Source organism: Ursus maritimus, unplaced genomic scaffold (genome assembly GCF_017311325.1).
Source record: "Ursus maritimus isolate PB19 unplaced genomic scaffold, ASM1731132v1 scaffold_11, whole genome shotgun sequence".
NCBI classification, from domain to species: Eukaryota; Metazoa; Chordata; class Mammalia; order Carnivora; family Ursidae; genus Ursus; species Ursus maritimus.
Window position 1 is genome coordinate 4,717,375 of NW_024423453.1, and position 25,220 is coordinate 4,742,594.

Below are 25,220 nucleotides of genomic sequence, written 5' to 3' on the forward strand. Positions count from 1 at the left end.
AACACTACTTCTTGAAAATCATATATAAGAGTTTAGAAATTAGAGGTTCAAGACAACTTCATTATAAGGTATTTACCTATAAGGGTTCCCCATGATACGGGGTCCCAAGTAGTATAAGACTCCATTGTATTAGTAAAGATAGCATAATCGATATATATTCTTTCTCTTTTTCACAATCAGTGGTTTTTCATCTTTCCAAATGTGAGTGACCTGAATTATCTTTTAGTCGGTGTGAAAACTCATAATTATACCTTATTTCTTGGATTTGATGCAGTTTGCTAAACACATTGTAACTTCTTCAAAATGCCATTGAGATGGGACAGTATGAATGCTCATTTCATAGATTAGCCACTTCACATTTTTTGGACATGTTTTTATTATATATAATTATCCATATCAAGGAATATGATTTGACCATGGCCTTCAAGCCTGTGTGACAATGAGCCATACTTCATAAGGGATAGGGATAATGTGGTTAAGTGGAAAGCGTTTAAAATCAGACACATCTACTTGAATTCCAACTTTGTAAACCCTCTGTAGAGGTGCGACCATTGATAATTAATCTCTATGAGTCTTTTCCTCACTGAGCAATGGGAATGGGAACACCAGGATTTATGTGAGACAAAATGAAAGTATGCGTATGACGTGTCTCGATTACTGCTTGCTATATACAGACATACCTCATTATACTACAGTTCACATTACTGGGAGCCACAGCTATAGTGATTTTTTATTATAAATTGAAGGTTTGTGGCAATCCTGTGTCAAGCAAGTCCATAGGAGCTACTTTTCTAACAGCATTTGCTCATTTTGTGTCTCTGTGTTACATTTTGGTAATTCTCACAATATTTCAAACTTTTTCATTATTATTATATCTGTTATGATGATTGGTGATCAGTGATTGTGACTCACTGAAATCTCAGATGATGGTTAGCATTTTTAGCAATAAAGTATTTTTTAAATAAGGCAGGTACCTTGTTTTTGTTCTTGGGAGGTTTTTTTTTTGGACATAATGCTATTATACACTTAAGAGACTACAGTATAATGTAAACATAACTTTTTATGCACTAAGGAAGCCAAAAACTTCATTTGACTCACCTTATTGTGCTATTCGCTTTACTGTGGTAGTCTGGAACCAACCCACAATATCTCCCAGGGATGCCCGTACTCAGGGCTTAAACATATTAGGTCTATTTTCTATTTATATAATAAGAAAGGAAAGAACAATTAAATCTTTAATGGAGAACCTGGACTAATAGATGGCCCCAAGAAAGGAGGGGCTATATGGCTGCTGATACTTCTACAAGGTCAAAGAGGATATACCAGAACCCGAAATGTCACCGTACAGCAGAAGCAAGATTTAACAACCTCTTGGCATGACTAATACTTACATCCACTGAAAAAAACCTTGAATACTCTATTCTGGCTGTAATCTCCAGAGTTTCCTCTGGGTAGTAATGGTTTGTTTCTAGTTTTAAAGACAGAGGCTTACATATGAAGCCAAAGAATAAGGCTCGTAGACCTGGGCCATGCCATCTGCCTAGCATTAAGCAGGAGCTGAAAGTCAGTTACAGAAGCAAAGTCACTTCTATCATGATTTATGTTCCACCCTTGAACGTGGCAGGAAGACTGCAAAAGATATTTGGAAGCCAAAGCTTCCTCTGAATAAAGTAAACGAGTATACGCTAAGCCCCTCTCCCTGGACCATGCTGGCCTGTTAGATAAGTTGCCAATGTGGAGTCTTTGAACCCTGGAGCAAACTGGCTCTTCGGGATGAGAAAATATCTCAAGGCCAATGATCATTGCTACCGTAAACGTACAGTGGACAATGCAAACACTGGGGTCAGACAACAGATATCCAGGATATTATTACTCAAAAACACATCTAGCTCAAAGCTGACAAGATAATCTGTTCCTGTGAGTGCAAAGCAGGCTGGAATGCTACAGCTCTGACCTACTCAAGGAAAGAAAAAAGAACGTGCAACTCTCCAAGGGCTCCATCTCATGTTCTTTATGCAGGCAAACTCCAACGGACTTCAAAGGGAATGTTGCCTGAGGAGGGAGTACCGGACCAAGCCCACGGGGGGTATCATTTCCATGATCATGTTGCCATCTACATTTGGTGGACTGGCAAATGCAAATATTTCAGATACAAGTTTAAACAGATGAAAAAAGAAGTGCGAAATAGCCTGGGGATTTGCTTACAAGAGAAACCTCAGAATTCCAGGAAAAGTATTTAATATCAGGAGCTTCATAAGTTACTGCAAAAGTCCCAGGAGAGTAACTGGTTTGTGATCGTATTAAAAATAGAGTGGGTTTTTTTTAATTGACACATTTTGCACTTCAACATATCCAAAATAATGTACTTAAAAAATAATTTCCCAATGTTAAATACTCTTCAAAGGTCAGTAACATTTTTCTAATTGAAATATAGACTATATTTTGATGTCTTAACAAAGTTTTAACATACAAGATCCCGATTAATGTACAAGAGCCCAAATACAGCAAATATACTTACAGGAGGACCTGTGGGGGGAGGGATTGGAGAGAATAAGAGAAAGGGGGAGATGAATTAGTGAAAATGCAAAATATTAACATTAAATACAAGATGAAAGCATTGTCATAATCATCAGCAAAGTACAAGATGAAGAAGTCATCTAGAATTCAAGGATTCTTAGTCTTTTTTTTTTTTTAGGCGATAGACAACTTTGATAACATATCAGAAAAGTGCATTTACATCTATTTGCACACAAAATTTTACATAAAATTTCAATGGATGTTCAGATTCCCTGAGGGCTGTCTATGAATTACTGAGAGGTTCATCTTAAGACGGCCTATTTATACCTAAAAATTAATAGAAAATATGAATCAGGAGGATCTTGGATCTTTTATGACAACCAGTTAGAGAGAACTGGCATATAACTTTTCTTGAGTTTGGTAAAATGGTTCAATGAGAAATGTACCCATTATTTGTTCTAAGAACGTTTGTTCATTCAATAGCATTGTCAACATATAAGACTAAACATGGATATTTATGTTTCTTTAAAACTGCGTATTCTCATCAAAACACAGATGAAGTCTAAGAAAATGTCAGTATTTCCACACTATATACTCAATTAAAACACAAGTTTTTAGTAGGCAAGAAATTAGAAACTGACATTTTAATTTTTCTATGAAACATTTTTACTTTTCCCCCAATCCTTTTTATTTCTCTTGACAAAAATAAATTCACTGATTGACACCACTAATGTTTCATTATTTCTTATGCCTTAAAACACATTTATAAACCATTCTTCTAATATAAAACTTTATATGTGAAAGGGATACCTATACAACCATCCAATTATTTAGATTAAATGAAACTTAAAGATAAATTTTAAGAACACTCTTAAAGAAATTAAGCAGGTATACTGCCCAAGTTACTGAATTTTCATAAATCCCTTTTACTTCGACATTTTTTTTTCAAAAGGAAGAGGAAATGAGACAAAAAACCAAAAACACAACAAATTGATCTGCTGCTTTTTTTCGTAGGTTGGTATTTTTACTATTTCAACACTTAGAAATTGGTTGTTTTTAACACTGATAAATACTTATTAAGAAATATTGGAAAAGAGCATTTCTTAGCACACTAGAATCAAACCTTAAATTACCTTTCAAAGTGAAGAAAAAAACTCAAATAAAAAAAATTTTTTTGAAACCAAATATCCAAATGAGTGTGTGCACTTACTGTCTTGCTTGTTTTACAAAGTCTTAGACTCCAAAAATGTAAATGACCATGTGAAGTCTTATCAGGCCATCAATTCTTTCTTGCAAGGTAAGAGGTAGAAACACATAGCGAGCTGGCCTGAAAGCAAAAGCTCACTGAAATGGGCGTCAGGACAATTGGTCCTGTTTCAAATTCTACTCACAAAATATTGCATGGCCTTGGCCACCTGACTAATCCGGGGCCTCTATTTCCTCAACTACAAGATGAAAATGCTGGATTGATTACTGAGGCTGCTGTCATCAATTCTAGGGTTATACAAGAGGAATAAAAATTCCAAATTTTGAAATGAAGGAGAGTAAAAGCATGACAAAATTGTACCAGTTGGATAAAATATCGATAAAGCTTTCCAAGACATGTGCCCCGGTGTCCCAAAGCAGATGCTTTCATAAAGATCCTGCATTTGCTATCTATGGAGACGGAAGCATGGGTGCATCGCCACACTGCATGCAGCTACGATACCCTCTACTGGAGGCGGAAAGACAAACTTAACCTTACGCAGTAAATAACCCAAAATTGGGTGCCAGGGGTTATCAGACATAACAAATTAACAATATTTTCCAACTTCTACCTACAGTTTGATGGAAATAGGAAGATTTAAAAAATTCTAGGTCTAGCAGAGAAGATGTAAACACACGCATTTACGCGCAACATCCAACAAGACAATATAATCATTAATTAGGAAGAACAGACGCAGGAATCTAACCAAAACATGAATGACAAGGAGCAGCTGAAAGAGAGACTTACCAGATTCTCCTCTTCGGCCCCTCTTACCTCGTTTCCCTGGAGGGCCTAAAATACAAAGAATAATTTTTTGAACATGGCTTAATATTTTGTTTCTTGTTCCAAAATTGGCTAGTAAATAATTTCTACATATTTTATCACTGTTTTTAACTAACAACTTCAAGGACGGGACCAGACATTTATAAAGGCCAACATTATCCTATCAGCATAATTCTTAAGCTTCATTTAATTATAAAACCTATGCCAGATGTCTAATGATCTAGCATTACTTAAGAACCCTAAACATTTAGAATTTTTATTTATCCTGCCTGGATAACAGCAATAAGGAAAGACTTTAATTGCAAATTGGTGCTGTTGAGATTTCATGTTTCTTAGGAAAATTTCTTTTCTAAAGGTTGGAGTATATTAATAATTAAAAGCACTAAGTACAAATGACTATAGTTTCTCTTCAGTCAGGTCCATCGTGATTCCCTTAAAAATATTTAGTTGGCAGTTAATTAAATGTATATATTTATAATGGAAATAATCCTTATAATATTTCTATTTTATTAAATATGAATTTTCATATATTAGAATTTCTCTAATTGAGAACCAGCTGAGTTAAAATCATAGTCTTTTCATTGGAATGTGTTTAGGTACTAACTATAGGTCTCATTTTTCTAAGGAGCTAGCTCATTATTGTCAGTCAGTAAATATTTAATCTTTATGATGATCTCACTTTGACAGTGGAACAAAAAACTTTTTTTTTCCAATGAATTGACTATAAAGACCACCAAGCTAGTATGTATCAGCCTTAACACAGGATTCTAGACATACATGGCTTTCAAGCCATTATTCTCAATTATATAATTTCTGCCCTCATTTCCTTGAGTAGGAATAGTTCCCACTGAATTATGGTTCAGGCAAATAGAAGAGAATAATTAGCCCACAATGAGAATTAAGGTCTTATAATATTTGCTGGAAGAAAGAGGCCAAGGAAAATACAGACCCTCCTGGTTTTAAAGAATGAGCTGCTAAGTTGGACTGATGACTTCCAAACTCTAGAAAGTTCAAGACACAAGCAGCACAGCCCTTAGCAGCCAGCCGGCTCTCGAAGTGATCCTGAGCTACCAACTTCCACATGGGAACACTATCATGAGAATAGAAGCATCAGTGGGCCAGTTAGTTTCCCCTCAAGCCCTTACACAGAATAAGTCTGGCCATCCGTGTTTTGTAAGAGGTTAAAAACAATCAAGCAATAAAATTGATTGAAAATGTTAGAAGAATTTTTATAGCAGAGTCCAAAATTGTCATTCAAAATTTCAGATTTCTCTCTATTCTGGAATAAAGATCTTTCTTTCTTTCTTTCTTTCTTTCTTTCTTTCTTTCTTTCTTTCTTTCTTTCTTTTGAATAAAGAAAAATTTCTTGGATCCCATTCAGGATAGTCTTAGCCAAACTGAGAGCAGAAGGAGAATCACATAAATAGGTAAATAAACTCAGTAGGACCCCAATAGGTATGAAAAACATACTTGTTCACACACACTCAAACACACATGCTCAGAAATGTATTGACATATTCTGATATATACAGTGTCCTTAAGATTAGGAATCAGAATTTCTTTTCTATACAAAATCACTTAAACTAAGAAGTAGTTAGCAACAACTATATATTTATGATGTCTGTGGTCTGCATAGTAGGGGATATAGGCTATGTATAAGATGTATATCTGCCCTGAAGAGGCCAAGAACCTGAAAAGTTTCAAATAATACATAAAAAAAATTCATTAGTAGTATGTTGTGAAGATGACACCATGAGTTTAAGCTCTGATTTGTTCCTTCTACTCAAAACATAAGGTCAATTATAAAAAGAGAAAAATTTTTTAGACTAATTTGTATTCAAAAAAGAAATGGGCATGTCCACAGGCTGGAAATGGACCAGAAATGCAAAGTGGAAAGCAGAGATAAAGCCATGCCTGCTGGGCTCCAGTTCTAGACATAGGAATGATGGCCACAAGTACTATTTCTGGAGAATAAATACTCGAAAGTTCTCTAACCAGAGTCAGAGTCACTTCTTAAAGCCAGTGGCTTAGAAATGCTGAAGACAAGCTGAAAAAAACCCAGGTCTCTGGCTTACAGGCTGAAGAATACAGACATAATCTCTCAATCACAAAATGAAGTAAGCATCTGCTGGTTGGATGCCTCACTCTATGATATCTACAACATAAATCTGGGACAGAAGTCCAGAAATGTTAGTTTAGGACCAATCTGGTCTAGAAGGCTGACAATGTCAGGTAAAGACAAACATAAAAGGGCTAGGTAAGAAAGGGTGAGTGCAGAGAAGAGAAAGGTAGTCATAGTGAGAAACTACAGCAAAAGAAAGAAAATACCTCCTACTCATAATGGGTACATAAAGCAAAATTCCAAAACATATGAAGAAATCTAAAGTTAAGAAAGGCAGTACTCAACAATAGGATCGTGAATTCTTTCCAGGTAAAACTAATTTTTTTTAAACCCATCGGACAGGGGCGCCTGGGTAGCTCAGTCCATTAAGCATCTGACTCTTGATTTTGGCTCAGGTTATGATCTCAGGGTCATGGGATTGAGCCCTGAGTCGTGGGCTCCACTCTCAATGCAAGTCTGCTTGGGATTCTTTCCCTCTCCCTCTCCCATTGCCCCTTACCCTGCATACACACACACCCTCTCTCTCTCTCAAATAAACAAATAAATAAAATCTTTAAAAAAATCAGATATAACTTGCTATGTTAATGTACTTTAAGAGATAAATGAAGAAGTAACATCCATTAAAGAGCAAGGGATTTTAAAGATAAATAAGGAAAAAAATGTATTTGAAAGAACCCTTTAGAAACCTTGAAGATAATAAAAAGAAAAATAGTCATTGAAATTAAAAAAAAAGAAGAACAAACCATTCAAATGCTAGCCTGGATATGGCAAAGACAGAATTGATGTAGAAGATGCAGAATGCAGCCCAGAGACAAATCTAGTATTGATCTTATCTATCTATCATCTATCTATCTATCATCTATCATCTATCCATCCTGCTCGGAATGCTTGTGTGCTCCCAAGGTTCATATATTGAAATCCTAACTTCTAAAAATGGTGGTATTAGAAGGTGTGGCCTTTGGGAGGCAATTAAGTCATGATGCTGGGGCCCTTATGAATGGGATTAGTACCTTATAAAAGAGATCCCACAAAGACCCCCAGTCCCTTCCACTCTGTGAGGATATAGTGAGAAGACACCAGCTACGAACCAGGAAGGAGGCTCTCACCAGAAGGTGTCCATACCACCACCTTCATTTTAGACTTCCCGCCTCCAGAACTGTGGGAAACATATTTCTGCTATTTACAAAGCATGCAGTCTGTGGTATTTTGTCATAGCAGCCCAAACAGACTAAGACGCTATCTATTCAGATATCTATCTACTACCTACCTACGTACCTATTATGTCAAGAAGCAAAATTTTACTTATATCAATAAGAGAACCCCAAAGAAATGATAGAGAAGCCCTTGTTTAAGAGATAATAGATGAGAATTTTCCAGAACTGAATATAAGAGTCCTGAGATTGAACTTATACCCCCAATGGCAATAAAAATAAATCACACTTACACTTAATAATGTTCAAGAATAATGAGAAAATGTTAATAACTACCAGAGGGAAAACTACAGTGGAAGGTACTTAGACTGGCTGCTGTCTCACCCACGAAAAAGATGTCAGAAGAGCCTAGTCCTGATTTTCATAACAATCTCAGAAATCTCTAATTATTATTTGCTTATTGGAATTAGTTTCTCATTTTCCCCTGAAGAATGTTCCTTTTAAACAGTAGAATCTATCAATAAAAATAAATTGCATTAATGTTTAAAACTAGTTTGAAATAAACTATAAAAATAATTTAAATATTAAATTTTTAAAAAATGATTAAAAAAAAGCAATGATATCTTTTGAAGGAATCAAGAAACAAAGAATGTTTCTGAACACGTCTGTCTTAAATACTCAATCAGAGGCTTAAAAAAATAAACCAAAGGCTCCTGAGTGGCTCAGTCAGTTGAGCATCCAACTCTTCATTTCAGCTCAGGTCATGATCTGAGGGTCCTGAGATCGAGCCCCACACTGGGCTCTGCACTCAGCAGGAAGTCTGCTTAAAGATTCTCTCTCTCCCTCTGCCCCTCCCCCCACTTGTGTGCACTCTCTTTCTCTCTCTCTAAAATAAATAAATAAATCTTTAAAAATATATATACCAAATGCTGTAGGAAATACATCTGCTATATCGAGAATTGAGAAAGAACAGAATGTAAGGAAATGGAAAAGATATTTGGCAAAACATACCTATTGAAAGTCACAAGGTTTTACAAAGAATTTCATAATATGTGAGAGAGAAAATGAAGCTAAACTAAGTTATGATAAAATGAGAATCCAAACTCTATGGGATTTACAAAGAAAATACTAGATTTGATAAGAGTATGTTACAGTTACTATAAAACAGAAGAGTGGAGTGAGCATTATACTGGGCTTAGTGAAGTAATAAATTACATAAAACTCTCAGAAGGACATAGATACAGATCTTGCTTAAAAGAGAATAAATAGAAATTTTGAAAAAGTCTACTGCGCAGATAAGACAATTTGATATTGCTTGTGAATTTAAGGGTAAAAATAATTTTTAAAAATGATAGGATGGGATGAATTTAACAATAGACAGCTGGCAGATCACTACAGTGAGAAAATGAAAAATCAGAAAAGACAAATAATAGATGTTGCCCAGACAAAACTGATGTTAATAATAGTGGAGAAAGATAGTGACCGTTTCCATTCCAAACTGAGTGATGAAGTGTTGGCCAGGCATGAGCTCTAAGAACAAATATAGAAGCTAAAACCTGACTCTTATTCACTGAATTTGGCCAGATCCTTGAAGCAGAAATTCTCAGTGAATTCTATCAGCAGAAAGACATGACTCTGCAAAAGAAACTGGTTCAAGAATATGAATGGGAAGCTATCAGCAACAGAGGAAGTGAAAATTTACAAGCAGAGAATTCATGAAATGAAGAATGAGTTATGGAAAACAGAGGGAGGCTATAAAACCAGATTGCTCTTTTTAATAAGAAAATTCATGACAATTGGTACTGTTCATGTTTCAGAGTTTTTGCTTGAAAGACAATGCAAACTGTCAGCCTAAGATAGACATTAATAAAAATTAGCCATGATGGTAATGCTTTAAAGACCTGCGTCAACAAACCCAACTTGAGACAGAGCCAGATCATCAAATCACATCATAGCAAGGTGTCTTAAGCCAAGCTAATTCTTTTGGCCCCAAATTAATATTGTTGGAGCACTCTACTCTTTACTAATGGCATACCCACCCGTCACAAGGCTCTATTCTAAGGTGAGATATGTGCCAAGAAGTAAACACATGCTTATATATGGGCCTTCCCATGGTCTTTGGGTGTGGGTGGTTATGGCATATGTCTGAATACCCTTATCTGGTTTATCAGATAAATTACCAAAACTTGTCAATTCTACTCCAGTTACTTGAATATATTCATTCTTCTCCACTTCTACTAGTATGTCATGGCTGAGCTTAAACATAACCTTTCTGGGTACTCAGAGAAGAGATTTTTTACTAGTCTTGTCTTTTACTTTTACTTTTTACTTTACTTGTCTTTTAAAAACATTTCACCACCTATAAACATTTACAGTTAAACAAACAGGAAGTGTTTGAGAAAAGTTTCAGAACTCATAATGAGCTGGGGATTTTGTTTTGTTTTGTTTTTACCTCTTGTTTTGTATTTCAACACACGTTTCTGGCTGTCTCTGTTTTGGGGGCAAAAGAAATAATGTGTATAGAAACAAAGGGAAGAAATCAAATCAAAATGGATTAAAGATTTAAACATAAGAACTGAAACTATAAACTCCTAGAAGAAAACATGGTGAAAAAGCTCCTTGACATTGGTCTTGGTGATGATTTTTTTGGGTATGACACCAAAAGCACAAGCAACAGAAGCAAAAAATAAACAAGTGGGATTCAATTAAACTAAAAAGTTTTTGTACAGCAAAGGAAATGATCAACAAAATTAAAACTCAGTCTATGGAATGGGAGAAAATATTGGCAAACCATATATCTGATAAGGGGTTAATACCCATAAAATATAAGGAATTCTTACAATTCAATAGCAAAACAATAAACCACCCAATTTAAAAAATGGGCAAAGACCCTACATAGACATTTCTCCAAAGATGACCTACAAAAGGACAAAAGGTATATGAAAAAGTGTTCAACATCACGGACCATCAGAGGAATGCAAATAAAAACCACAATGAGATATCACCTAACACCTACTAGGATGATTATTATTAAAAAACAAACAAATAAAAAAAAACATGATAAGCATTAGTGATGGTATGGAGGAAAAAAAGCCTTGTGCACTATTGATGGGAATGTAAATCAGTGCAGCCACTATGGAAAATAGTATGGAGATTCCTCAGAAAATTAAGGCTGGAACTAACCTATGAACCAGCAATCCCACTTCTGGGGATTAATCCAAAGGAACTGAAATCAGGATCTCAAAAAGAAATATCTACCGCTATGTTTATTGCAGCACTATTCACAACAACAAAGATATGGAAACAACCTAAATGTCCACCAACAGCCAAATGGTTAAAGCAAATGTGGCATATACATGCAATGGAATATTATTCAGCCTTAAAAAAGAAAAAAAACCCTCCTGCCATTTGTAATAATATGGATAGACCTAGAGGGCATTATTCTATGTTAAATAAGCCAGATACAGAAAGACAAATACTGTATAATCTAATTTACATGTGGAATCTAAAATAGTCAAACTAACAGAAGCAATAGTTATTGCCAGGGCCTGGGAGGAGAGGGAAATGGGAACATGACAGTCAAAGGTACAAAGTTACTGTTATGGAAGATAAGTTCTGGAGATCTACCATACAGCACAGTGCCTATAGCTAACAACAGTGTACTGTATGTGTAAAGTTTCCTAAGAGAGTAGGTCTTATGTCAAGCATTCTTACCACAAAATAGTAATAATAGAGTGCAAGGAAACTTTGAGAGGTAATGGATATATCTATGGCCTTGATCATGGTGATGGTCTCACAGATGTATACTTATCCCGACATTCACTGAGTTGACAGATTAAAATTGTACAGTTTTTTACATGTCAATTATACCTCAGGGAAGTAGATGTTTTTTAATTCAATTAGCCAAAGTATGGTACATCATTGGTTTTTGATATAATGTTCAATGATTCATTAGTTACGTATAACACGCAGTGCCCATCACATCATGTGCCCTCCTTAATACCCATCACCAAATTACCCCAGACCCCCACCTACCTCCCCTTTCGCAACCCTCGGTTTGTTTACCGGAGTCAAGAGTCTCATATGGTGTATCTCCCTCTATGATTTCTTCCCCTTCAATTCTCCTTCCCTTCCCCTATTGTCCTCTGCACTATTCCTTATGTTCCACATATGAAGGAAACTATATGATAATCGTCTTTCTCTCCAAGACATACAAATGGCTAACAGACACATGAAAAAACGCTCCACTTCACTTCCCAAATCAAATCAAAACCACAATGAGATACCACTTTACACCAGTTAGCATGGGAAAATTAACAAGACAGGAAACAAGTGTGTTGGCAAAGATGTGGAGAAAGGGGAACACACTTAGACTATTGGTGGGAATGCAAGCTGGTACAGCCACTCTGGAAAACAGTATGGAGGTTCCTCAAGATGTTAAAAATAGAGTTACCCTACCACCCAGCAACTGCACTACTGGGTATTTACCCCAAAGATACAGATGTAATGAAAAGAAGGGGCACCTGCACCCCAATGTTCATAGCAGCAATGTTCACAATAGCCAAACTATGGAAAAGAGCCAAGATGTCCTTCAAAAGATGAATGGGAAGTGGATTTTTTAAAAAGAAACAAATGGAAGGCTCATTCCCTGAGTAATCATGCATAGGTGTGATGTCATAAAAACCTGAGAATAGGGAGAAATCTGCTATCTTGTTATGAGAATAACCTAATGGTCACTAATGGTCTCTAATGACATGGGTCATTTGAGAACTAATTCCTGACTGAACTTCTACGAAAAAGGTAATGAACATATGTAATGGCACAAACTAGGAGCTCAATAAATACTATCTCTATCTTCTGCTTTATTTATATTTTCTTGTTATATTAGGCAATAGTAATAATGCATTTGAGTATTTAAGAAAAGCTGAGTGTGTATATGAATAAGATGGTGAGAAATTAACATTACCTTCCAATTAAAATATTCAAAGGGGCAAGTTAGTATAAAGAAAGAACATAGAACACAAAGTTAAAAGACTTATAGGTTTTCACTACTGTGTAAATTGAGCTTCCAATTACCCTCTTTGATTTTAGTCTACTAAAAGATCGGTTAAATAATACTAATTCTACCCCATCTATATAATAATTGTGAGGATGAAAATGGTAAAGTGCTATATACATATGTTAAGTGACTGTTTCCTTTATTTCTCATAAATTCATTGAAGCTTATAAACTATTCCCATGCTATATTACTGCCATATTCATCAGTAAAAGTAGTAAGACTTCAAAATTCAAATTAAACAATTTGACACATCTTAATAAGAAGCTGATTTATTTTTTAGTCAGAGGTTTCATCTCCAGAGGCAAAGAGACTCTTCAAGGATGTCAGAGAAAATTATGTAAAAATACCACAAACAACAGTAAATATTCAAAAAATCAAATACTCTTATCCAGAGCTCTTTCTGGAGGCAGAAAAGAAGAAATGTTAAGGCAAAGGAAAGAGGAGGAGACTAAGCTGGTGGTCAGGGAGAGAAAGGGTAAGTAGGAAACAGGGAGCAGATGTTGAAGCCCCGTGTGCCCATGCATGCTGGTGTAGGGGGCCTACAGGAGAAATGTGTGCAAGCCTAGGATGCCCCTCCCCTGCAACCGATCCCAGGAATAGGTCTCCAACAGCTGCAGATGGCTCTCGAGGGAAGGAGGAACCTGTCTGGGCACAGCGGAGACGGCAGATCAGCCTTCCTGAACCATCCTCCCCCATCCTCCAGCTCCTTTGAGAAGACTAAATCAGGTTTACCTTCATTCAGACCTTCTAGATTAACCTTGCAAGTAGGCACAGATTAATTTCAGAGCCTTTCCCAAAGCCCTCCCACCTGCTTGCTTGCTTAATGCCTGAAATTCTTTCAACATAGACCAAAGCCTTTCACTCCACAATTAGAAGTAAAAGGCTTAAACGGCAAATGCTTGGTAGAAGTACATTAGCTAAAATGTATTTTCTCTATACTCATAAAATGTCTATACTACAACATACCCAAGAGGTCGTACAGCCCAAAGGTTTTCACACTGTGCTTTATACCCAACTATATGAGCAGCTCCAACTTGCCATATTGAATTGCAACCATTTGCAGTAAAAGTTCATCAGCTAAAACAAGCTTATAAATCTATGATTCATATTTCTGCAAATGTAAGATTGGAGCCAAGAGAGGTGAAAACAACCTGCTGAGGGTCCCACACAGCAGACACCAGCTTCCTGATTCCAAGCTCAGTGCTCTCTGACTCAGCACGCCACTTCTCACTTCTGATCTCATGCTCCATACATTGCAAGACTGGACACAACCAGCGCCAACTTTCCAAACTGCTTCATTTTTTCAATGGCCTGCTTCATCTTTTATAACATGGCTACTTAGGCAGATGTACTATTATTACTTGTTCTAGTCTCCCAGTAGACTGTAAGCTCTTGAGGGTACAAATTCCCTTGTTCATCCTTGTACCTCTAAAACTGGCATAGGACTTAGCACTCAATGAACCTTTAAAGGAATACTGCCTATGCGTTATTTGGTGCATGCCAATATTATTTCATACGGTGTTAATTTTTAGAAGAAATAACTTTTTTATTCAGGAGATTTATTTCCCAAGATAATTTAGATCAGCGGGCACTGCACTATATGTAACACAAGCTTGTTTGTTTTAAATATCTTTTAAAAGTGTGTGTTTTTGTTTCAAATTTCCTCAAGTTTCTAATCCCCATGGAATGTCAGTTTACAAAAGAAAGTTAATCATAATAAATGATAGGTAATAATTTAAGTTTATAATAGCCAAGCTCCATAACCCTCTACAGAGTGTTATTCAGATATACATTATTTATTTTAAAGGCAATGAGTTCAACTGAAAAGTTGTAAAAGTATGTTTCCTTTTTTTTTTTTTTTTAACAACACAAGAGACGCACTAACAAATGTTTCAGGGGATTCTATTCTTATGAGTTATTCCAGTAATAAAAAATAGAAAAATTAATAGTTTGTTAGCAAAAACAGCTCATTGGCATTTTAGTTATAAACAACAATTTTTATTTTTGAGCCCTAACCAGACTATATCATAATTTCAATAAGGCTAGGGATATCTATAAGGTACCAAACTCCTAAGGTTAGTAATTAGAATGGTTTTGTCAAATTTCTAGAGGAGATTTTAAAAATAACACAAAAAGATCAAATCCTTAAAGTAATCTTATGAATATTCCTTTCAGAAATCTGCTTACTTTCTAGCTTTTACACCAGCAAGTTTTTCCTGGTAATGATTTCAAGTAAAACTTATGAAACATAAAATATGTGCAGAAATGCCCCTCTGGCAAAGTATGTTTTTATTTTCTCATGAAATGCATTGAGAACAAGACTTTTGTTTTCTCTCTTTCTACATTTTTTTCAACGTTAAAATGGACATTTTAACAATTGCTATTTAAATGTTTTAAATAAATATAAGTAAACTACATCAGAATTGTGGTGAATGTAATTCTCAACATTACTATATCATTGGCATTTTTTTAAATTGGTTGAGTTTGTATGCCTCATTGAGGGGGTCCAATGGGCCAAAACTGACTTCTGAACCTTCTTCCCAATTATCTCAATGTAAGTTCAGTTCTAGCTTGAGCTTGGTTTAAAAGAAGCACTTTAAGTTTACTCAAGAATTAATTGATATTTGTAAATTTTATAACTAAGGAAAAATGACCATATTTATGAGACAACTGGGGACACTCGCAAGAACATACTGGAAATCAACTGCACTTACACAATTAAAGGAAAGGATTTCCAAACCAAGTGCAATGGAATCTTTTCTGGGCTTTATGTTGAGGCTTTGTTTCCAGAAATGGAATTCCAGCAAATGAGGAGTGTCTTTATTGCTGTTTTCAATATTTAGATAATAAATATAGTACAATAGTCAATAGAAGCTGTTCTAGACTACAAATAGTCCCATGTTACAGTTCATTGACTTTAATGAGGTCTGATGTGGCACAGTTGTTATTTCTATCATTCGTCTCCCACACGTTAAGTGTTTCATTATTATGGTACTAGAAGTTTTACTCCATGATCCTACAGGGGATTTGTCATGACAACCTTTTCTATTTCTACTTACAGGGTAAGGGGCTGCAAGATGTCAGAGAGAAGGGGTTGGGAACGAAGAAAGATGTGTTTCTTTGTGAGATTACATGCTATATAACAAGTGGTTATTACATATACAATGTCATATATCAACATGAAAAAAAAGTTTAGTTCCCAAGCTTGCAGAAAAATTTAAATGAGCTCTCTAGATTCCATGTTTCTAATGGAATACAGAGCAGTGAACAGATCTTTAAGGTAAAGAGAATCTTTAAAGTAATAGAAAAAAAAAAGATCAATGGTTGAATGTAGTTCATTATATATTCAATAAATAATGTTAACTCTTAATTTATCAGAGATTGAAACAATGGAAAATGGGGGGAAAGGTGGGCTAATGGTAACTGGGATTTTTCATTAAGGGCTTTGCAAAATCACAAGCTTTTGCCAAAGAGATGATGGATGAACTAAACACAGCAGCACCACATATCACCATTACACACATGTCAATGGCCCACATTTCTTTCAGTTGGTGCTAAATGAATTATTTAGCATGCCCATTGCTAAAGTTAGTCACCAATGGGAAAAACGATCATAAGAGAACTGGCTTAACACTGAAAATTAGTGATGGAAAACAGTAAACAAAAAGTCAAGAGGAAGCCATCAGGATAGGAATAGAAGTACTTCAGGGGGAAGGGGCGGCGTGGAAGTCCAGATCTGATGAAAGGAGCATGAAGGCAACCAGAGCAGACGTGAGAGGGCAAGGGTCCAACTGTGCAACTCAGCCAACTGATGGTCCCACAGTGTCATGGGGGAAATACAAGTACTCAGACATAAAGAAAGGGATAATGACGACGGTCAGTATTTACAAGTGCTCATCTTCTGTCTGGCAGCAGACTAAGTGCCACCCATGCATCGTTTCATTTATCTACACTAGCTGAGTGATCTCCATATAATTGTGGAAAGCAATACTACTATAAAGAGGTTAACTGTCACAAATCTAGTAAGTGGTAGATTAGGGATTTATACCCAGTCTGACTCCTAAATTGTCAATTCCAAAACTAAAGACTTGCCTGCTTACTAAGCACACCATATGGATCACTCCATTTTCTGATACAAACACACAGAGCTGCCATTAAGGAAAACAGAAGCTTTAAGTGAAGTTGGAAAGAATTGGTTCATAAGTATTCCTGAAGGTCTCTGTTTACAATTCTAGTTTATAGGCTTATTTTTAGCTTCCCATTCTAAATGTAAAATAATCATGAGAAATTACTTGCCAAAAGTTAATAAACTTTTATTTTATAAAGCTAAAAAGGAACTCCTCTCTTCATACACTGAAAATACTCATGGGGTAATTTAGGTGGATGTGATTAGCACATATTTATATACATGCTCGGTTAATATACTCTTATACCATGTATGCCAGTTTTTTCTTTTTTTATTGATGGTAAGAACACTTAATGTGAGATCTACCCTCTTTACAGAGAACTTTAAGTGTACAATACAGTATTGTTAACTATAGCATGCATACCAGTTTTAACAAGCCTGTTACATATAAATATTGAGAATGAGACAAATAAAAAAGTATTGGTCTTTAAAAATGAGGGATAGTGCCTTTTTCACTATCGTGTTCTCTGTACCTGGAACATAATTTAATATTAGTTAAATGGATGACTTAAAAACGAAAAGCTAAAATAACAATAACAGTTTTTGTAGTATTTCTTCTGGTTAAAAAAGCAAACAAAAACCCAGCAGAGTAGAATTTTTGAAACCAGCCATAGGGATACATGTTTGAACCTTATTCTGCAACACATGGGCTGTGTGACTCTGAACAGACTAACCTTAAAAAACCCAGTTCATTATCTACAAAATGTAGATAATATCTACCTCAGAGAGTTTAGATCTTTGTTTTTTAGGTCTCAATTCCCTTTGAGGTCTCTCTCAGAACCATCTGCATACAAGGACAAAGGTAATTCTTTTAATATATTTTCATCATATGATTCCGTTTATCAATAAACTTCCACAGAAATAAGGGAGGAAGTACTTACTGCCCAACAGACAAGGTTTTCCCACTAGGAAACCCAGTCCCACTATTTCTCAACCCCAATTCCCCATGCTTAATCCCTGCTCTTTCTAATTCTTGTCCTCTCCTCACTTAAATTTAATTTCAAGAAGACGATATAATAGTGACAATCCTTTCTCCTTTGCCACGTATTTGGCCCATTTTTCTGTCCAGTCTTTTTTCCAACATCCCCCAAAACTAATTGTGTTGCAATATAAATTCTGCCTTCTTGCAGTATCACTACCAGCTTAATAAACATTTTAACATGGCTGTGAAGCAAAAGTACACAATTCTTTCTTTTTTTTTTTTACCATTACTCTCAGTTTCCTAAATAGGAATAGGAATGGCATTTCATACTTAAAATTACAGTTTAGGGAGGAGCTGCTATTTGCCTGTGTAAGGAACTAATTTGCTCAGTGCTATGATGTATTGGAAATGTCATGCATATGAAAAGTGCTCTACAGAATGCCAAAGCATCTTGTTAAACTAACTGAGAACAAAATGTAGTACAGGTTAGGATAATGGCTGGCCTTCCATAGAAACGCTAACATAGGTGATCTTCACCAGAGAATCCAGTCCCAGTTGGCCATTAAAAAGATACTTGATGTACTGTATGGTGAATAACATAACATTATATAAAATTAAAAAAAAAAGATACTTGAAATCTCCTAACCACCCCACAGAGTTTCACTGCCTCCTTCAAAACAAACACAGTTGTTTCCTTACAGTTAAACCTCAGATTCATCCTGACAGGCAAATTCCCTAGAATACAAAAACATTATGAGTAGACTTCTATGAATAAAATGTTTCCCCATATGATTTCACAATAATTCTGGCACTTCAAGGCTGCTATATCCATCCCACAGCAAGCAAACATTTTCCAATGAAACTGCAGAAGGGCCAATCCAAGAATACAATTTCAACTTTGCAAATTGAGGTTTTTTTCTATGTTGTATAGGAACTAATACAAACTTAAAAAAAAAAAAAAAGAAAGCCTTTTTGGAAGACACACATTCTTATGGCTTTAAACAATAGGGAAAACATCCACTAAAATCATATTGGCTTTTTATCTGACATCTTTTGTTCTAACCAAGATGGGAACCTCAAAGCATGCCAACGTTCAGATGTGTGTCAGAGGCCAATAAGTAAAATGTCTAAGACCCAACTACATATGCCAATCAACTTTAAAGAACTTATGAAAGACCTCTGATAGAGTAGAGCAGGAGCTCTGGAACTAACTATCAGGGGTGAAAGTTCAAAAGTTATAACTTAGGTTATGAGGGAGAGAGCAATTTCAAAGTAGAATTTGAGTACTTTTATTTTGCAACGTGCTCTCATAACAGCTTTACATAAAACAGAACAGTTTTTAAACCTGGCATTTTATTATGATACCAGGTAACATTAGAGGGAAAACTTCCAAGGGAAATATTAACTGTGGTAAATACAGATGGAACCATGATGCTCAGAAATGGAATCAGTACCATGAATTCTATTTTATGCTCTTTAGTAAAACGACTCATATTTTTCATGTGCCAACAAGTGGGCCCACTATGTGTCTTTCAAAACACAAAAGATTATGTCTTGAATAAGATAAGTGTACAATATCAATAAAATAAATTTCTTACACAAAGAGCTTTATGTAAAATGTTCAGTAGAATACATTTTCATTTTTAATGGTTCTCTATTTCCATATTTGAGTGTGAACAAAAATGAGGAAATTAGGACCTTAATCCATTCCGACACTACCTATACCCCCTCCACATGCATATTTATGAATATGTATGACTTAATCAGGTCATATATCATTAATCATTCTTCATATTCAACCTCTTCATTTCATAATCATTATAAAGAAGTTCTTAAGTTCTACTGGTAAGCTTTGAAGTTAGTTTTTAACAGCATAAAAAAGGATTCCTATAAATGAAATAAATCCCCTAGATATCTGATTGATTTTTATTGTTCTCTGAATATTTTATGCTGAGATAAAGGTAGGCATATCTAAAAAAGTTGTTGACTTTTAAAATATTTTAAGTCAAAGAACAGACAAGAATTCCTTATGCTATCAACAGTGTGTATGTATGGTTTCTTCCTGAAAAGATCTCATGATCTTGTTAGAGACCTAAGGTCTAAAACAAAAACAATTAAAGAACAATATTAATCAGTATATAATACAGTGTTATACTGTACATGGCATTGGTTATACCGCAGAAGTTCGAAAAAGAGAATTGGGAAAAAAGCTTCTCAGAGAGGTAAAACTTAGCTTGACTTAAAAGAGTAGACAAAAAAAAAAAAAAGAGGATAAGGCAGGATATAGAATAGGCATGAATAAACACAGCTAGTTATGTCCAGTGTGGCTAACCATGAGACTACCTTCACTGGAATATGATTTTTTGTTTAAAATAAGGTTAGATAAGTAAGGTGGGTCTAGATTATAGAAAGCCTCAAGTGGCAAGAGATGAAGTTAGGAAATAATGACAAGAAGAAGGTATTTTGGGAGGATTAACCTTTCAGGAGTTAGCAAAGTCAAATGGAGTCTCTTACAAGAACTAAGGCATAAAGTAATAAAGAGTATAGTGGCAGTGAGACAAAAATTAGATACAAAAAGTAATTTTGATAAGAAGAATCAAGCATGGGGGCACCTGTGTCACTCAGTCGGTTAAGCATCCAACTCTTGATTTCAGTTCAGGTCATGGTCTCAGGGTCATGAGATCAAGCCCCACATCAGGCTCCCCATCCCAGAGTCTGCTTGAGATTCTCTCTCTCCCTCTCCTTCTACCCCTCCCCCACTCATGAAAGTGCACATGCTCTCTCTATCTCTCTCTCAAATAAATAAATGAAATGCTTTTTAAAACAAAAGTAAAATCAAGCAGGAAGGCTCAATTTGATGTACGGAAAGAATAAGAGAGGTTGAAGATCAAAGACAGCTTCACAGATTTGAGTCTTATAGACTAAAAAATAGGTGGTACTACTTATATTTGTTGTGTAGATTAAACAAAATGTCCTTCTATCATAACATAATAGTCAGATGTCAACCTTGGAAACAGTATCAGAATATTGGCATGTTAATATGAATCAGATTCCCTGCAGCCTGCATTTCTTCTTTCAAGATGTGATGCAAAGACCTTTACAATGAAGTTGTAAGCCCCCAAATCTGGAAAACATTGCTCTTGTATTTGGACATCTATACCATTCAGGTCAGTTTTACAGAGGTAATTACAAAGTTCTACCAAAGTAAAATGGCTAATAACTTGATGAGGATATTATAGACTATATAACAAATCACAAAACAGGTTAAACCTGGAAGCATTATTTGTATCTTTCAATTGATTGCCTTTAAAGCCTATGAAATTCTTTCCAATATTTCCACTTACATACCATGAGTTAATTCAGGATTTTCATCAGTGGAATATTGATTTGAATCATCCTTGAAATAAAAAGACAGTGGGATAAGTAGACTGAGAACCAAAGACCTCCAATGCCTTGTGGTCACTAAGTTTTGCAGAATTAAGTTTTGCAGAATCTTAGACTTCTTATCTGTAATATGAAGAGATTGTACTACACCTCCTTCCAACAAGATGCTTCTAGGAGAAACAGATGAAAATAATTCATTTCCTAATTAATGGCCACACCTGCTCTTTAATATCATACAAAAGTTTTGGTACCACTAAGTACACCAAGGTAAATACAAGAATACAAGTTAAGTCAACTGATTTCACGTCAAATAGGCAGGTGTATCATTAAGTGGATACAATGATAGCAGCGGCCGCCATATTTTTCCGTATCAGGCACGGAGGTCCTGCCTTGAGGAGGCAGAAGGTAGAGCAGCGCAAGGGAGTATCGCATACAGTGGCAGGGAGATCAGGCTGAGCCCGTGATTGTTTGGCTATTCAGAACTGCGGCAAGAAGGAGGCAGCGGTAATGAATGAAAGCAATGTGGTCTGCTTCTTTCAGGCTCATCTAACCCCTCGGACTGATGGCTGCAGCTGAGAAATTCCGCAGGGATTGAGGAGGGGAAGTGCCCAGGGCATGATGCAGGCACACAAATCCCCCTGGAGTCCTAACCATCCTGCCTGAGTACACACAATCGTGAAGCACAGTTGTTTGATCTTGCTACACACTCCACCTCCCGCGCGAAGAAATGTTCAGAAGTAGGAACACTTCCACTCAGTTACATCACACGTTGTAATAAATCAATAGCCAGTCTTTGTTCCATTGTGTCAATTATAATCTAACCAGATAAATTCTACACTACAGAAGAGTATAGATTGCCTGACAGAAACATTTTATTGTATTTGTTGTGCTGTAAAATATTCACATAGTAACCCCCAAAATGCCAAATGGCTGGTAAATACCTTTTTGTGCTTTATCAGTTTGTATGTGGGTGTTTAAAGAATAAATTCCATCCCAAACTTATTCCTTACTTCGATGCTATTGACTGAAATAACCAAAAATATCTACTATTAACTTAAAAGAAATCATACAAGGATAACAACTGAATAACCTTTATTTTTATTTAAAAACTGTCTCCAGTTTAGTCATTAAGCCCAGATTTTTGAGCCAAGACTGACAAGGCCTTCTTCATGCCGACAGATTAAAGTATTCACTATATGGCAAGGTTTTTCATTTCACTGCAGCAACCAATGATGAAATGCAATATGGTCAGATTAAAGGTGGTACATAAGTACTCTTTTGTAATAGTAATATCTTTGGTGAACCCACACATGCTATCAGTCATTTAAATCCAGAACCTCAAGCTGAGTAGAGTCCCATCAAAGTCTTTATATGGCCCACCTGCCCTAGGGTGATACATACATCATCTGAACCAAAGCTTAGTGACAGCTGCAGAAATGTACTCAATGAATTTAAAATAGACAGCAATCTAGATTAACAGTGATGGAAATATCTGGACATTCATCTTTAAATGAATTGTAACACTCCAAATCCAGAGCTGATTCGCAGCTGGTACACATCAGCGCTACCACACTGGTAATTAGCCAGTTTTGAAGGTATCTCCCCGCCAAAGTACCTCTCCTTTTAATACCCTACCATCCTAACTTCTTCCTTAAAGCCCTCCTGCAACTCCACACACAATGGCTATTAAAGGGAGAAAGACCAGGCCCCACAGCAGATCTCTCAAACTCTCAACAGAGTTGGGGTTGATATCTGGGGTTGGTATCTATTCAGATTTGTTGGCGTGTGCACCGTACTATTTGGTCAGTATTTTGAATACCACCCTGCCCACCTCCATCATCATTATAGCATTTATCACGTTGTATCACAATTCTCCCCGTACAATTCAGTTTCCATCTGCTATTCTCAAGCACTGAGGACAGGGAACCAATCTAATTCATCATGGAGCCCCAGTGCCCAGGAGAATAATACTGTATTAATAGATGTTTGGTAAATCTATGAATGAATGAGCCATAAAAATCAAATTTCATCTTGTCACTTTGGTAATATAACATTTACAGATAAAATTATTCTCATTCTTGCACAGTATTTGTGATTTCTTATCTTTTCCTGTAGACACATGTGGCCTTTAAATTTTCTTTGGCTTTCATGTAACGAGACAGCAATAGAGAAGTAAAAATCCCAAGAGAGAACACTTTGGAGGTAGTTGTGCTTTTTATCTTACTATTGCAACTTTCCAGGAAGTATAATAAGGTTTATAAGAGACCATCCTATGAGAAGAAAAGTATAAAAAATTCTTTAAAAACCTCTTTCATCCGACTCACTATAGAAATCATCCTTACAACTCATGTTCTTCAAATGTCCGTACTTTTTGGATGGGTACGATTCCTGAGAGTCTCCACTGTCCCGCCACCGGCTCCGGCCCCTCCCCCACTTTAATGGGCAGCCTCCTCATCTAAACACAGTGTAACTCTGACTTTCGGGGGAGAAGTCCTGAAAATGTTTTCTCTTCACAGCATTTTAAAATTGGAGTCACTGAATTTTTTTTTAATGCTATGGTGCCAGACGGGAACCCAAATTTTGTTTCATCACATTGGGAACCATTTAGGATATCAGGAAGCAAACTGGAAAAAAAAATTTCTTTACAGAAGAATACATCTTCCATCTCCTGGTGAACAATTTTTGTTTTCTTTTCCAGGGAGTAGTTTATGTGCTATGTTTAGGCCACACATGAAAGTAATATCTCCCTCGTGAGACTGACTTTGGCTTATGCTGATTTTTTGAGGCCAAGATTATGGTAATAATTTAAGAGGGAAAGAAGCGAATGGAATAGGAGGAAAACACGGAAGAAAAGGGATTAGTGAGGCAAAAATTTTCTCAACCTAATACAACACAAAGTATGTCTTAGGAAATTGAAAGGAGAGTCACATCTCAAATAAAACCAAAGATATTGGGATAGCGTCTTCATTAGGTAAGCAATACAGTGTATTCTATAGCCCGATGCGCCAAAGGAATGTCAAAGATTCCAACAATAATCTAAGACCAAAAACTTGTTTTCTAAGTTTAGGTCCTATTCTATGAAATACCCAGAAGTCTACTAGGGCACGTGCCGTTGCTTTCGGTGGCTCCTCCAAGGCCAGCTGTGCATATCTTCAGTAGCTTGGAAGCTGGCCAGTGCAGTAAGCCCCATGCTGGACTTGGTAAACTAATCCCCTCTATTATTGCTTTTTCACAGGTGGGACACCTGCCCTTTTCTTTTATCAAGGTCTTTCTAATGACATATTAAAGGCTCCCCAAACTCAACACAACATTTGGAGCATTATATTTGGATGAAAAGATAAATGCAATGAAAAAACACCAGTAACGGATAAGTAGGATATTTAGTCTAAGGGCCTGGTGCACATGCAACAGATCTATCATTTTTGACAGCCAGACTGAAAAGGGAGGGAGGGAGGAAAGGTAGAAGGGAGGACAGAAAGAAGGATGGATGGATAGATCAGGGCATTTGGCAAACCCAAACAAGCGTACTTTTTAGGCTCTTTGTAAATGAAATACTCTATCTATGGCTTTATTTTCTTTTCTGGGGGAAAAACAAGAGAACTAGGATTGTCTAGGAGATGTGGAAGTTGCTCATTCTTAAACATTTGAAAACTCTATTCATTTATAAGGTCGGCATAATGCTACTTACCTTAAGTAGCTAAGTTTTATAAGATGCAATTTAAAAAGTAAGAACAAGATAATCATATGATATGAAATTAGGAAATTAAGAAAATTTTTAAAAACTCTCTGTTTCCTAACACAATGATTATTTCTTTCTGGTGTATTTTCATGACCATATTTGCTTAAGTAG

General features: G+C 36.0%; 1 protein-coding gene across 1 annotated transcript in view; it reads right to left on the reverse strand.

The window, feature by feature from the left end:
• The window catches only part of COL25A1 (collagen type XXV alpha 1 chain), a 425,657-nt gene that overhangs the window by 188,669 nt on the left and 211,768 nt on the right, over positions 1-25,220 (reverse strand). The window contains exons 3-4 of the mRNA XM_008689416.1: positions 4,511-4,555; positions 2,519-2,526 (exon numbers count right to left, since the gene is read on the reverse strand). Of these exons, the coding sequence (XP_008687638.1) occupies positions 2,519-2,526; positions 4,511-4,555 (53 nt within the window). The remainder of the gene's footprint in view (positions 1-2,518; positions 2,527-4,510; positions 4,556-25,220) is intronic.